Source organism: Neopsephotus bourkii, unplaced genomic scaffold, assembly GCF_033783945.1.
Source record: "Neopsephotus bourkii isolate Nb327-2 ecotype Australia unplaced genomic scaffold, CSIRO-AGI_Nbou_v1 NB_1820, whole genome shotgun sequence".
NCBI classification, from domain to species: Eukaryota; Metazoa; Chordata; class Aves; order Psittaciformes; family Psittacidae; genus Neopsephotus; species Neopsephotus bourkii.
Window position 1 is genome coordinate 9,590,011 of NW_026902293.1, and position 15,386 is coordinate 9,605,396.

The 15,386-nt window shown below is 37.0% G+C and overlaps 1 protein-coding gene across 3 annotated transcripts in view; it reads left to right on the forward strand.

Annotated features, from left to right (window-relative positions):
* Positions 1-15,386, forward strand: part of CRISPLD1 (cysteine rich secretory protein LCCL domain containing 1) — a 37,487-nt gene that overhangs the window by 19,210 nt on the left and 2,891 nt on the right. For 2 of the 3 annotated variants that reach the window (XM_061342761.1, XM_061342763.1), the window contains exons 5-13: positions 483-583; positions 1,718-1,897; positions 1,990-2,050; positions 2,176-2,242; positions 2,949-3,079; positions 6,844-6,887; positions 6,981-7,053; positions 9,181-9,256; positions 14,776-14,906. In XM_061342761.1, coding sequence (XP_061198745.1) covers positions 483-583; positions 1,718-1,897; positions 1,990-2,050; positions 2,176-2,242; positions 2,949-3,079; positions 6,844-6,887; positions 6,981-7,053; positions 9,181-9,256; positions 14,776-14,906 — 864 coding nt within the window. The remainder of the gene's footprint in view (positions 1-482; positions 584-1,717; positions 1,898-1,989; positions 2,051-2,175; positions 2,243-2,948; positions 3,080-6,843; positions 6,888-6,980; positions 7,054-9,180; positions 9,257-14,775; positions 14,907-15,386) is intronic. The other variant, XM_061342762.1, reaches the window with a different exon arrangement.

Below are 15,386 nucleotides of genomic sequence, written 5' to 3' on the forward strand. Positions count from 1 at the left end.
TTCAGTTTTTGCTGCATGGACTTTTTAATTACTTCATGTGCATTTTGTATAGAATCATGGAATCAGAGAATCATTTAGGTTGGAAAGACCCTCCTGATCAACAAGCTCAACTGTGAATCTAGCACTGCTAAGTCCACCTCTGAACTGTGTCCCTTTAGTGCCACAGCTACACACCTTTTAAATACCTCCAGGGATGGGAACTCAACCCCTTCCCTGAGCAGCCTCTTCCAATGCTTGACAACCCTTTTGGTGAAGAAATTTTTCCTAATACCCAATCTAAACCTCCCCTGGTATAGCTTGATGCCATTTCCTCTCATGCTGTCACTTGTTACTTGGGAATATCAAAGCAAAGTTACAGTCTAAGTGTCTGCTGATTTTCATCATTTGTCCACACGCTAAATGCAGTTTAATGTTAATATATTTATTTACTTATTAAACCATGTTTTGCTAATTTATTCTTTTTTGGTTTTTTTTGTGTAAAGGGGTAACTGGTGGGGTCATGCTCCTTATAAACCTGGCCGCCCTTGTTCTGCTTGTCCCCCTAGTTTTGGAGGAGGTTGTAGAGAAAATCTCTGTTACAAAGGTATGTTCTATTTCAACAGTACAACTATAAATGGGAAGAGAAATGCAACGTTTATTTTGCCTTCTTTCCTCATTATCCCTAGTGGAATAGAATATATTATGCATGTTCCCAAAGACCTGGTAGGGGCCTACTTTTTCTGTGATGAATGAGATCATGTAATTATGATATGTGAGGCTGAGGCTTACCAGGGAGAATGGAGTGTGCTGAACTCCTGATGATTTAAGTGCTGATTGAGGGCTTTTAGTACGCAAACATATAGACTGTCTCTGCTATGTGTATGCCTTTCTGTAATTATAGCGGGAGCCTGTGCAGTCATTTGTTTATAGGAAAATGTTATCTCAGGCACATAGCCATGCTCATTACTATAAGCATATCAAGAACAAGGCTAGAAGATATTACTAATTAAAATGTCAGCTGGGATGCTTATTAACTTCTTGCAGTTTTCATACTTTAGAGGATTGAAACACAAAATATAACGAAGCTGTTATTTTTTGTTTGTTTACCCTGTGTACAAGTAATTAGGCAGTTCTTCTTAATAACCTTTGAAAGGTCATATGGACCATAAGAGCTGGATGAGTGTGACAAAATACCTTCCTTATGGTTTTGCTTAAGTGAGATATTTAGATTCAGAGATGAGTATTTAAAAATTATTTTCATTATGTTTGAATAGAAGGCTTAATTTTCAGATGTATGTTTTTATGAAACCAGCCTCTTTAATTCCATGTTATCTATGAACTTGGTAGAACTCTTACAATTGTATAATAGAGGTGCCATATTTGTTCTATGGTTTTTCTGATGGCATAAAGATACAAAAACAGGAGTGTTAGGAGCATTTTCATACTTCAGTTGTGCTGTGTGTATCAGAAATAAAAATCTACCTTTTGCTAACATCAGAAACATACTTGAGATGTATGATTAATTTTGAGGTCTTATACTTGAGATGTATGATTAATTTTGAGGTCTTATTATGAAGCAGTGGAAAGTTTTCCTTGCTTTCTTGCTTTTATTCATCCACCTTTTTATGAGGACAAAGCCATGTTACCAAAACATGGTAAGGGATTTACATTCCACAAACACTGATTTCTTTTTTCCTGAGATTTTTTTTTTTGTTTTCTTTCCTGTTTTCTGAAACAGATGATTCAGAAAGGTCTTATTCTCCCCATGAGCCAGAAGAGGAAACCAATGAGATTGAACGGCAGAGATCCAAAGCCCAGGATGCAACAACACAAAGCCGGCCAAGAGCTCATTCACCTTCAGGCTCCACAGGCACTGATGACAGTGAGAAAAATGAAGTAATAAGCACACAGCAAATGTGTAAGGAATTTACCTGATTTGCAAGCGGTCAACAGATTTGAATTACATCGTACCAAATTCATTGCAGTGAAATTGCTTTTTGCTTGTTTTAGCTCAGATTGTTTCATGTGAAGTAAGGCTAAGAGATCAGTGCAAAGGAACAACTTGCAATAGGTATGGTAAATTTTACAGTTGTCATTCTGAGATTATTTTAAAAGGCTCTATTTGTTCATGAGCTGGAATATTTTCCCTTTTTGTAATCCCAGGATTTTAGACCAAGTTGTATTTTATTTTCTTAGGTATGAATGTCCTGCTGGCTGTTTGGATAGCAAAGCCAAAGTTATTGGAAGTGTACATTATGAAATGGTAAATATTTTAAAATTAGATTTTGCACCAGTAGAATGTTTAATGAAATATCTCTCTGTTGGAATGCTGGTTAAAAACGTATTAAAAATGGATTTTAAAGAAATAATATTTACCAAAAATAAAAGCCTACGCCAGATGTTTAAGATCGTATCAGACGGTGTAAGTTCGCATCTGCTGTTCTGTGTATATTGTCCAAATATATTATATATTTCTTATACATGCACAGAAGTAGAATTTTTGTGTACATATTTGCATGTAAATATGTGAAGGTGCTGCAGCAATTTGTGGGTGCACTCGTATAAATTACTTGAGTAAGAAAGATAGGCCTACTTGTGTAAGCTTAATGGTAGCTGAAAATATATGATTTATTCTGTAGAACTAGAAAAACAGTGTAGGAAGTAATAGCTGTTGTGAACAAGTATACCAGAAATTAGTATAGTTTTTGTCCCCAAGTAAGGCAAAGTGGTATTTTCTTTGTCTGAAATAATACCTACATAGACAGTATCAAGCTTATTAGACTATCTACCAAGGTTTTAATGACACATTGTACTAAATCCTGGGGGATTTTGGTGGGGTTTTTGTTTTTGGTTTTGCTTTTTTTGTGGGGGTGGGGTTTGGTTGGTTGGTTGGGTTTTCACAAAGAAATTTCAAAGTAAAATAGAGGCTTTGTCTGACATGGAACTGCTTTTCTTGCTCTGTTTTTCAGCAATCCAGTATTTGCAAAGCTGCCATACATTATGGCATCCTAGATAATGAAGGTGGTTGGGTTGATGTCACTAGGCAAGGAAGGAAAAATTACTTTATCAAGTCTTATAGAAATGGCATTCAGTCAATTGGGTAAGTTTTCTTAAAATGTGTGGAAAGTTTTTCACCTGTTCCTTTGTATTACATACAAAATATTTCCCAGTAATAGCATTTTATTCATACTTTTTATCCTAAAGAATATTAAAATGCTGTAAAAGGGCATGTGGATATGCCAGTATTGTATCCATTCTGAAACTTCAGCCTAGTGATTAATGATGGGTATAAAAGTGATGCAGTCATGATATGAAAGAAGGTGAAATGATTATAAAAATCACTTGGGCAATAAGTTAGTATTTGTAGAAATATTCTCAGTATTTGAAGGATTAGATTAATTGATTTTTTATGTGTATATATTTATTGTAGAAAACAAGGGACTCTTCATTAGGGACTGTAGTGATATGACAAGGGGTAATGGGTTAAAACTTTCACAGGGGAAGTTTAGATTGGATATAAGGAGAAAGTTTTTTACTGTGAGGGGGGTGAAGCACTGTAATAGGTTGCCCAGGGAGGTTGTGAATGCTCCATCCCTGATGATGTTCAAGGCCAGGTTGGACAGAGCCTTGGGTGACATGGTTTAGTGTGAGGTGTCCCTGCCCATGGCAGTGGGGTTGGAACTAGATGATCTTAAGGTCCTTTCCAACCCTAGCTATTCTATGATTCACTGAAGTGGCTTTGTTTTGGACAAAGCTGGTAATATTTCCAAGGTTGGACCATGGGCACTGTGCATATGAACAGTATGAGTCTAGTAGATAATATACCTCTTCCAATATGTTTGATAGTTTCATCACAGTTCCACAATTTACATACTATGCTCTGGTATTTTGCACAATTTCTGCTTAGGCCAGTGGTGAAACAATACTGCATACTGTGGAAGCCTCATTTGGAGGTGTTCTGCATTGTTCAGGTGCTTGCCTTAAGACAGGTGTACAGAAACAGATCCAAATACTTGTTGACATGCTAAAAGGAAAACGAGTGAAAAAGGGCCTCGAAGTGACTACTTGGCTTTCCATATGTAATCATCCTGTGATGGGACAGCATCATTATTCGTATCTTTAAACCTAAGATATTATTAGCATTTGCAATTTACACTCCACTATATTTTAATATATTCTGCAGAGCTGTACATTGCTCTCCTTATTTCTGTCTATCATTAGTATGTATGTAATAATAGTATGTATATAACAGTTACTGTAGGAGTAATATTGACCTAAGAGAAAACATAATTTTGCTGATGTATTTGGCTCAGGTGTGAACCCAAGGGTAAGGAGATATGTAATGATTAGAGGCTGTGCTCTCACATACAACAAATGCCACATACTATGACACTTGTCATAATTTCTCTTTTCAACAGATTTACCTAAGCCAGGATAGAGAGAATCACACTGACCAGGTAGACTAAATTCAGTGGCCTATAGTTTGGGCTACCTGGGTAGCACTTAAATCATTGATATTGATCTGTTTCTTTGTGTCATCTGATGATCTGACTCTGGTTTAAGTTTCTTCCTCTAGAAATGAGGGCACACACAAATCTTTTTTTTTAATGCTGTGAGAAAAAAAGAGAAGTAAATCTTGATTATATCAATACTAACATATTAGGAACCAGCTTTCTAACAAATGTAGGAGTAGTTAAACTGTAGAAAATCATCAAGCTGGAAGGAATTGATTTCCTGTCACTTGAAATCTCTATTTCTGTGCCATATGAAGCAAAACTGTATTGAGTGTTTGGTCTACAGAGTGTATTTAGCACCTATCCTCTGAGAGCTAGAACTCAGAACAAGGTATTAACACTTGGGTTTGTTTGCTATGAGCATGGATAATCTTGTCATTGCTGGTTTTGTTTTGTGATTCAGATGTTGTAAAAAAATAAATAAATAAATAGATGACATACACAAAAGACTGTTCAAGGACCAAATCTGTACCTTCCTATCTATAAACATATTTTGGGAACTCCTGCTGCTATGTGTGCACAAGGACGACATAATTCTTTATTAATGTCCTATAGTATTTAGCATATCACCTTTTAGAGTGAAATTACAACGTTTTATGATCAGGCATCAGTTTCATAAGTCAATCTGTAAACCAAAGTTTTGGGATAAATAAGGATGATTTACCGAAGTTGCAGCCTTCAAAAGCCCATCAATAAGGCCAGGGATACCTTGCATCTAGCAGACTCTCATTAGTATCTCTAGATGGAGCCATGCATAAACTACATATCAACTCAATGAGTAATGTATATTGCAGAACAGAAAGACAGAAAATGTAATACCAGTGCAACATACAACAGATCTCCTAATCTTCAGCTCCTTTGATTTATAATCAGGATTGCTAATACAGATTTTTGTTCAACTGTTGCATTTTTATAGTACAGGATACCATTTTTACTAGTGTTTCAACAAGCTAATCAAAGATAGAATCACTGTTTGAAAATGCAAGGACAGCAGAAATTTGAGCTAACTCAGTGAAAGCAAATTGGAAGCCACTAAATGAGCAAATGTGAAATTGGTGGACCATACAACTAAATAAGTCAATGCAAGCAAACAGTTTCTGAAAGCAAATCACCATGCTGTGGAGCACACATCAGTAATTTTCTGCAAAGGTGGATAGGGAATAATTTCCTTGGTGTTTTGTGGTTTGTTTGTTGGGGGGTAGTGTGGTTTTTTTGGTTGTGGGGTTTGTTGTTTTTTTTTTTTTTTCTTGGTTAGTTTGGTTTGTTTGGGGTTTTTTTAATAATCAATGACTTCATGAGCGCCAAAAGCACCACCAGCTTCCTTGTTACAGATGAAAAATACTAGAATCAGAGACATATCCAATGGCTAAATGGGGAGCAAAACAGGAGGAAAACAGAAGAGGAGGTGTGAAATAGAAGTGTTCATAAATTCTCACAACAGAAAGAGTATACCTGGTTTTATATAATAACAGGAAACAGATACATCCAGGTACCACGTAATTACTGAGAAAAACAGACTGTTGTATGTTATCATAGAATCACGGAATGGTTTGGGTTGGAAAGGACCTTAATGAACATTTAGTTCCAGCTCCCCTGCCATGGGCAGACACCTTCCACTAGACCAGGTTGCTCAAAGCCCTGTCCAGCCTGGCCTTGAACACCTCCAGGGATGGGGCAGCCACAGCTTCTCTGGGCAACCTGTGCCAGGGCCTCATCACCCTCAGAGGGAAGAGTTTCTTCCTTAATTCAAATATAAATCTACCATCATTCAGTTTAAAGTCATTATTTCCTGTTCTATCACTGCATGCCCTTGTAAAAAATCCCTCTTGTAGGCCGTCTGTAGGTACTGTTATACTGGGATTTTCATGATAATGGTGACAATTTACCATAGACTCAGGATCAAAAAGTAAAATTTCATTATTTTTTTCCAGAAGACTGCTATGAGAAACTGTTTTAAGTGTTGGCACTGTTAGTAAGAATGTACCTTTAGGGAGAAGTGAATGATCTCTTCTGACAGACGGATGCTTCTGACCAATTACAGATCTTGGTTGCTACATTTTGAAGGACAAATAGATTGCATAATTTGTTCCTTGAACACTAAATCTCTTAGCAGACTCAGTTACTGAAAGACTTTAACATGCATTCCTGGTTTTCAGATTCACTGGCCGTACAAAGTAAATGTGTCATTGCAGTAAATAGATTCACAACTGGTAAAAGGGTCTGCAGTGAGTAAAACTTATTTGGAACAGTGTCTTAAGTTGATTTTTAGATTCTTTAATCAAAATTCTTCTATTTAAAGAAACCAATGAGATATGTTATTTATTGACTATTTCTATTTTTTCTTCTTCAGAAAATACCAGTCTGCTAACTCTTTCACTGTCTCTAAAGTAACAGGTTAGCATTTATTTCTTATAAACTCAGTACTACTTTGAGTTATGTTTTTTCTAAATAGCACACATTAATTTGTTTCTGTTTTACTTTCTTCAGTTCAAGCTATCACTTGTGAAACAACAGTGGAACAACTATGCCCATTTCAAAAACCAGCCTCACACTGTCCAAGGTGAAATTCTTTGATTTTTATTAATATAAAGTGCTGACATATTTTCTGTCAGTTTCTTATTATCTGTAGTTTTCATTGATAAAGGTAAGAACAGTAGCTGTTAAAGTGAAGCCAAAAATGGTTTACTGGTATTTTGTTCTTTGGTCTAAATAGAAGGCCAGGTAGGTACAGGTGATCTACAGGCTTTTGTATCTGGAGAATCTCTTTTACCCATAAATACCCCTTGGCAAATCTTAGTGAATTCATTGTTGGTAATACTACAGACTGCAAAGAAAAATTATTTTTTGTGTTTCATTGTCCACTATTATACCTGTGCATATTAGGTAAAATACCCTTTATTTCAGTTTGTTTGTCTGTCAAACTGATAAAATAGATATGATACGGGTATTTATCATAGAAGTTATCCATTTGTTTGGGAGTTCTGGAGGATAGAACAAATATCTTTGCAAAAAATGTGAAGTATATATATTTAAGGTAAGGTGTGGTCTGCAAGTCAGTTAACATCTTTAAATAGATGTGCCATTTCTTTGAAGCCTGCATTTTAACTCTGAAAGAAGCCTGTGCCACAATATCTGGAGGAAGGAAATTGGTAATAGTTCTTAAAACCATAGATGAGTCAAAGGTAAATACACTATAGCATGATTTGCTGCAAGCTAAGCTGGAGATATCCACAGGGTTACTTTCATATCAATTCTACAGCCAATACAGGAAGCAAGTACAAAGACAGAACTGCTAGGAAAACATCCCTTCATGTAGCACTTGAGTCCGTGGACTTGTTTGGTGCTTGGCTATGACTCCTAGCTTTCTTGCTGGAAGATATGGAGAAGTAGGTGAAGGAGTGAAACACAGGAATGGATGGGTACAATCTCATGCTTAGATCTTTTTTTCTTCATTAAAAACTAAAACTAGCTTAATTAAGGGGAATGTAAAGTCTGCCTTTAAGAAAATCAGAAAATAAAAATAAGGTTAAAAATTACTAATTCTGATGCATCAGCTGAAGGAATTTGATAGCAACAGTAATTCATTCAAGATTCTGTGAATGTGCTTAAGTTAATTCTGAAAATGTAGTCTCAGGAGTTTCAAGCAGTAATCAGCTATGGCATTAATTGCACAACCTCATTTTTCCCTCTCATACCTTAATAATAAATCAGCAGGCCTTCAAAAGGCCTCTGACATCTTGCTTCCTCAGACAAAAATCTTTCCTCTCTGCATTAGCTTGTTTGAGTTACCCATCTGATTAAGACTGTAGCATGCCCAAGTGACGTACTGATTGGAGTGTGGGCATTAGCTATTAGGGCATGACCCATTTTTAAAATGAAACAGCTCAGAGTAGACCTAGAGCTGACTTGTTCCTTGGAGCAATATTGGAATTACCAAATAAGATGTTTGATGCCTTCTATACTACTGTCAGCATTTCACATGGTTTTACTGTGCATTTTGGAGTTGTATCAGGCATGAATCACGGTTTTCTCAAAGGTTAACAATATGCAGTTGACTAAAGACAAGTTGTTTTTTTTCAATAGCTTTCTGATATCCTAGAATCAGCCAGGAATCTCATTACTTTCCAGAGTTTTTCAGTTTAGCCGCAGATACCAAGTGCTGACCCTCATTTTAAGTTCCTAAATTGTCTTTCATCACCACACCAGCATCATAGCAGGTCCTCATTCAGACCTGCCTCTCCTGAGAAGGTATGCACATGTACAATTTATATACGATGCTGCAGAAACAATAATATAAAAGGGAAGAGCCTTTCTTCTCATTGGCTTTTCTGATGGCCTCACGTATGTTGAACATGAACACGATCTGCTTATCAAAATGGAAGAAGACCAGACCTGTCTGAAAACAGAAATATGTTTTCAAGCAGTTCATTACGAACTACAACTTACATGAGCAATACTTTCATCTGTATTGTCAAAACCTCAAAAGCTAACAGCCTTTTAGTGTCGGCATAGACCCATATAAGTAGAACCATAGAATCACCTGGATGGAAAAGGCTTCTAAGATACCCCCAGGAAAGGGGTATGCATCAACTTGTTTTATACTCAATAATGCTGATGTTAAATACGATGCAGTAGTATTCTGATATCATTCTTTCTAACTGTGTGTGGTTTACTTTTGATATTCCAGGGTGTATTGTCCTCGCAACTGTATGCAGGCAAATCCACACTATGCTCGTGTAATTGGAACACGAATTTATTCTGATGTAAGTATAGTGAGTTACACTGTAGTATGTAATAAAATATAAAACCCTATGAAAAGCTATAATTTAAAGGTAATAAGATTTAATATAGGTATCTGGTTCTCCTCCATATCCTCATTACACAACCTTTTCAAAAATTCTTTTTCAAACGCTCTCATTTAACTTAGTACTGAGCTGCTGAAAATGCAGGAAGTTACTTGAAAACTCAGTGTAGACTTCAATAGTCTCTGGACCTATATTCTGAACTTGTTCAGTATTGGCAGTGTATAATCATTTAAACTTTTGCTCTTCAGACCCTAATGCAACCATAACTTCTGTCAGATTAATGTAACAAAAAAAATATATATCTGAGAATAAATGTCTACATCTCATTATTTTTGATATTTCTTAATTGTGTAGATAGCTAAATAGTTGCAGTAGGATTTTGATATATTTTTGGTAAGTATCTCACACTGTCATATTATTTTAGCAGACTAATACTGAGTTTTGGGGGTTTTGGGTTTTGGTTGTATTTTTTTTTTTTTTTGTCATTCTGTCTACTAGTCAACTTTCTTCTCCTTTCTATGTTTAGTTCTGAAGTGGGTAGAAAGAATGAAGGGAGAATTCTTTTTTATGCCTCTCCTATGTCACCTCTCCTATGTCATCTCTCTACAGAGAAGCCAGGATGCAGTGGCAGAGAGCACAGTTTACTTTTTTGCTAGTACATTGTGTGTTTTAACTGTCTTTTAACTGTCATAGTGTGGCAACCAGCACAGTCAGACAATTATTTTCTCTACTTTCCATCACTTTAAAATGTGTGAAAATAATCTGCAAATATTTATTCACCATTATTTTGAAATTAACTAATGTCTATTAGATTATCTGGGTAACTTGTCCTGAAAACATTCTTGTCCATATTGTTAAAAGTTTCAGAAGTACTTCCAGTTCAGAAAGATGACTGATTTGTTCATGTGGAACTTGGTCCTTAATGTGAACAAGAGAGGCAATGAAACCAGGTTCAAATGAAAGCCCGTTTTGTGGAAGACTGTTTTCTTTCACTTCTGTGGTTGCAATCAAAGGCTACAGCCAAAGTTTCCCAGTGACTTAGAAAAGATTTTGTTGTAGGGGAAAGATGACTCATTTCTGTTTAACTTACAGAAGAGAACATCTCAGAATATGTATTTGCTCTGGTTTGAGAAGTCTCAGATGACTTTCATTATATTAAGTTATGCTTTAAAATAATTTTAGATGTACTATCTCATTATTCATCTCCATTGTATAGAAATGTATGCAGCCATACTGCTTTTAGGAAAAAATGGACGTAAATACAGGTAAGAAACCAGGGATGGGAGTCGGCTTACCAACTTCAGATGCTGTCAAGGGTAGGTCTCTACATTGGTGGTGCCTGTCTAAATTATACTGACAGTAGCTTGCAGTACCTATAGGATAGTGGTAAAGGAGATAAAGGCATCTGCAGCTCAGGATTCGTTTGACCTTTTCAGAGTGTCTGCTTCAGTGTGAGGTGAATTGCCTAATAGAGATGTCTATTCCTCTACATTTCCTACAGAAGGGTTCTAGAGCATCTGCCTCAGATGTAGACAGATGTGTCCTACCTATATCCTGTATCTGTAGAGTAGTTTCCTTTGATGGTATCAGCATTACACAATTTTCTGCGATGTTTCTTTGTAGCTAACATTTAAATTTTTTAAAAACTAAGAGACCTCTAATTGAATTTTTCACTAAATAATATGACTGGGTATTTTGTGCATTATTATATGTTACTGAACTAGTTTCAGGTAAAGTACTTACAGAGAATATTTGTTTAATGTGTGTCCTCTTCTTCATTTTCTCATGTATTCACAGTCAGTTTTGTTCATACATACAGAGAATTCATTTACCCACATTATAAAAAATGGGTTTGAAATTGCAGTCCATGATCTACTGGATTGAGTCCACAAAACAGATGGGGTTTTTTGGTGACATTCCTGCAAACTCTTTTGATTCAAAAATGCATATGTATATATATAAATATATGCATGTATGCATATATGTACATGACCATTTCTTTTCACTACTGCTTAGGCTACTTGCATTCAGTATATGAAGATGATTTTGCAGAGGTACTGAGAAAAAAAAGGAATAACATTAATAGATGTCACTAGTGCAAAAAGATAAGTTTACAAACCCATTTTTGTAGCACTCATTCGTAAGAATCCAGTTTAACCTTTCCTTTTCTTACTTTGGTCTGATCAGGCATTCATTCTTAAACTAGTTTTATATTTTGCAGCGACTTCTTTTCCTCCCTGTTTCTGAGAAGGGTTTTTCTCTGATTTATCAGTAGTGAGCTTTCTTTTCCCCAATTCCCTCTATCTTTTTCGTATCTCCAGTGTGAACTGAAAATGAAGTTGCCACTGTATTATATTACTAGTAGTTAATAGTGTTCTCCTAGTTCTTCACTAGTAGTTAATTGCTTGTAAACTTCACCTTTTGTTTCTTCAGACTATAACCCTGTATTGTAGAGGCCTTGCATATTTGAAATTGCACATGATCAATATTATCTTTAGTAACTCCCATAGTATGAGTACTTAAAGAATGCTATAATCCTAAAAATAAGGCAACTACTGGTTCACAGGGTTTAAGTTTTGCAGCCTTGGGAGGAGGAAGAAAAGTACAGAGGAGCGTAAATGGCATCCCTTCTGGCATGTTCAAGCCTGCAACCAGCAGTGTGAAAAGAAAAACCAAGGTGTCTTCGCAAAAAAAAATATTTATATTGACTACATTTTTAAGGTTAGTCGTGGAGACATCTATTGCAGTGAAGACTTTTTTCCACAAAACAACTTGGCTTGACTTGCAGATTCACTGTAACTGTAACTACACATTGCTGTGTTGTGTCTTGAAGATTGGGACCTGCATTCTGGAGTACCTAAGAAGTTTCATTGTTCTGGCACCTTTTAAATGCTCAAATAGAGGACTGCAAGTTCAAATCAATTATTTAAATTAACATTATCAAGCTTGTCACTGAGCAATCCTTTGTTGGATGTTATTCATTCTAGATAGGCTCATGAGAGGATTTAGTGGCCAGAGAATGTAGGTTTCACAGAGGTGAAACTGCTGTTAACTTCACAGGGAATTTTCATAGAATCATAGAACACCACATTGGAAGGGGACCTCAAGGATCATCTCTTCCAGCCTTTCTTAGTAAAAGCACAGTGGCCCAGCATCTAGCCCAGCTGAATCTTACAAGTGTCTAATGTTGGTGAATCGGGCACTTTCCTTGGGAGATTATTCCAATGGCTGATTGTTCTTAATGTGAAAAATGTTCCTTTTGTGTCTACGTGGAATCTCCCCAGGAGTAATTTGTGACCATTACTCCTCATCTTTTCCTTTTGAGTCCTTGTAAAAAGGGACTCTCCATCCTTGATGTGCCCTTTAAATACCATTTAAGTAATGGAACATGGTGATAAGGTCTCCCCTGTGCCTTCTTTTCTCCAGGCTGAACAAACGCAGTTCTCTCAACCTTTTCTCATATAGCAGCCTTGCCAGTCCTTTGGTCATCTTTGTGGGCATTCTCTGGACCCTCTCCAGCCTGTCCACAGCTTTTTTGTATAGCGGGAACCAAACTAAACACAGTATTCCAGCTATGGCCTGACAAGAGCCAAGTACAGTGGGATAATCTTGTACAAGAATTTGATTCCACAAGGTGATACACTTGTTGATGTAACCCAGCATCCTGTTGGATTTCTTTGCTGCAGCTGCACACTGTTTACTCAAATTGAGCTTACTGTCCCCTGGGATGCTCTTTCCACAGAGATGCTCCCCAGCCTCATAGATCACAGCCTGTGCTGCATTCCTGGATTACGTTTTCCCAAGTGCAAGACCTTACACTTGTTGAAATTCATAAGGTTCTGGTTAGCCCACTCTTCCTGCCTATCCAGGTCATCAGGCAGGGTGGCTCTCCTTTCCACAATATCCACTTTCCACTCAGTTTGATACCATTGGCAAACTCCATTAGGGTACATTTCATCACATCATCCAGATCACTTACAAAGATACTAAATACTGTTGGGCCCAATACTGATTCCTAGGGCACCCCACTAGTAGCAAGTTGCCAGTTAAAAAGGAGCTATTCACCACTGAGTATGACCTGTAAGCCAGTTCATCACCTACTGCACAGACCACTTGTCTACGCTATAATACATCGGTTTCTCTAGGAGTAGGCTTTGGGAAACTGTTGAAAGCCTTGAAGAAATCCAGGTAGACAATGTCCACCACTTGCCCTGCATCAGCTGAGCAAGTTACTTTGTCATAGAAGGTGGTCAGGTTTGCTGAGCACAATTTTCCCTTGGTGAATCTGTGCTGGTTTTTCCCAGTCATGAGCTTCCTTTGACTTGTGATAGCCCCCAGGAGGATTCGTTCCATATATTTCCCAGGGACTGAAGTAAGACTGATGTGCCTGTAATTTCCTGTATCTTCCTTTAAGCCCTTCTGCTGGATGGGGTGACATGCGCCTTCTTCCAGACTTCTGCGATGCCCCCCAATCTCTAGAACTTCTCAAAGATACAGAGAGTGGCTTTGCAATGACATTAGCTAGCTCTCTTAACACCCTTGGATGGATGTTGTCAGGGCCTGTCAATTTGTAGGGGTCAAGCTCCTGTAATAGCTCACACACCAACTTCTCCTCCTTCACTGGTGCTGCGTCTGTGTTTGCAACCTGGATTTTTGTTTTCAAAGTCTGGTGCACAAAAGTGCTATGTAATCTTGCCTGCATAAAGTTTACAGAATTAGACCCTGATTTAAAAAGTCTTCTTTTGAAGCAGTTAGAGTTTTCTCCTCGTAACTATTTCCTCACTCAGTCTTGAGGAGCTAGAGCTGTTAATCTGTCATTAATCAACTGTTTTAGCTAAGGAATGATTTTTAGGCCTCTATCTTCTGTTTGATACTCACATTATACCTTTAATCTAATGTGCTTTTAGTACCTGTCTATGCCTGGCTTTGAATATGTATCATTTCACTGCTGTTAAAGGTTTTGTACCTAAAGAAGGGATTATTTCAGTCAATCCCTCACCTTTGGGGTAGGACATCCTCCTAGAAACACATAACTGCATGTGCCTTTGCTATTCTGCAGTTCCCCTGTTCGGCTTTGGCTGGGGATTAAACTGAATCTCCTGTTCTATAACAATTGACTAAGGTTTGGAGTTCACTACCTCTCTGCTGTTGAAGTGAAGGCTGACAGAGCGTTTCATTTGAAAGGCTCAAGAATTCAGACATGTCCCTGATCTTTGAACTGAAATAGTATGAAATAAATGATTTTCAAGGTCATGATGCAGAAGATCTTTGAAGAGGCAACGTCAGTATTCCTATAAACTGGCCTATTTCCTATGAAATGAGTCTAAATACTGTAAGATTAATAAAATCAATCATGCAATAAATATAATTATTTTATGTGTTCTAGAATTTGGTTTAAATGTCTTTATTAGTTTCTTCTAAACAAATTTAAAATAAAAGGATGAATAAAAACTAATCTTCTCCTCATTCTTTCTTAGATATCCAGTATCTGCCGGGCAGCAGTACATGCTGGTGTAGTCCGCAACCAGGGTGGTTATGTTGATGTTATGCCAGTCGACAAAAGAAAGGTGTACGTCGCTTCCTTTCAAAATGGGATATATTCAGAAAGGTACAAAGCCCAGTTTTAAAGATTACACTTCAATCTTCACCTCAGTAAGATTTACAAAGTCTTGCTTTGAGTCTGTTTGTACCTGGGCAGTGCTAGAAGACAAATAGGCCAATGCGGCTGATTTACTGAGCTTGTGTAACAGCTGTGGTGACTTTGGAGAAGCTGTGGTACAAGAGCTACCTGTCTCCTCTAAGCTCATAAATCATTACTCTAGAAAGCTGCTTATGAAATAAAATAACTCTCTTGTTTACTTTGCTGGTTCTGTTGCAGCTAACATATTTGATAAGAAAATTGCCTTTGTTTTCTTTGGGATGTTTTTTAAATTAACATTGGTGATTTATTCTGTCCAAGTTAGAGGATCTGCAATAGATAGTTGCTAACAACTAATGCAGGTTCATGATGAAATTCATTACTGATTTACATGGTATTGAATTAGTGGGCCTGAATCATAAATAATATTAAAAAGCATTGTAATTCACT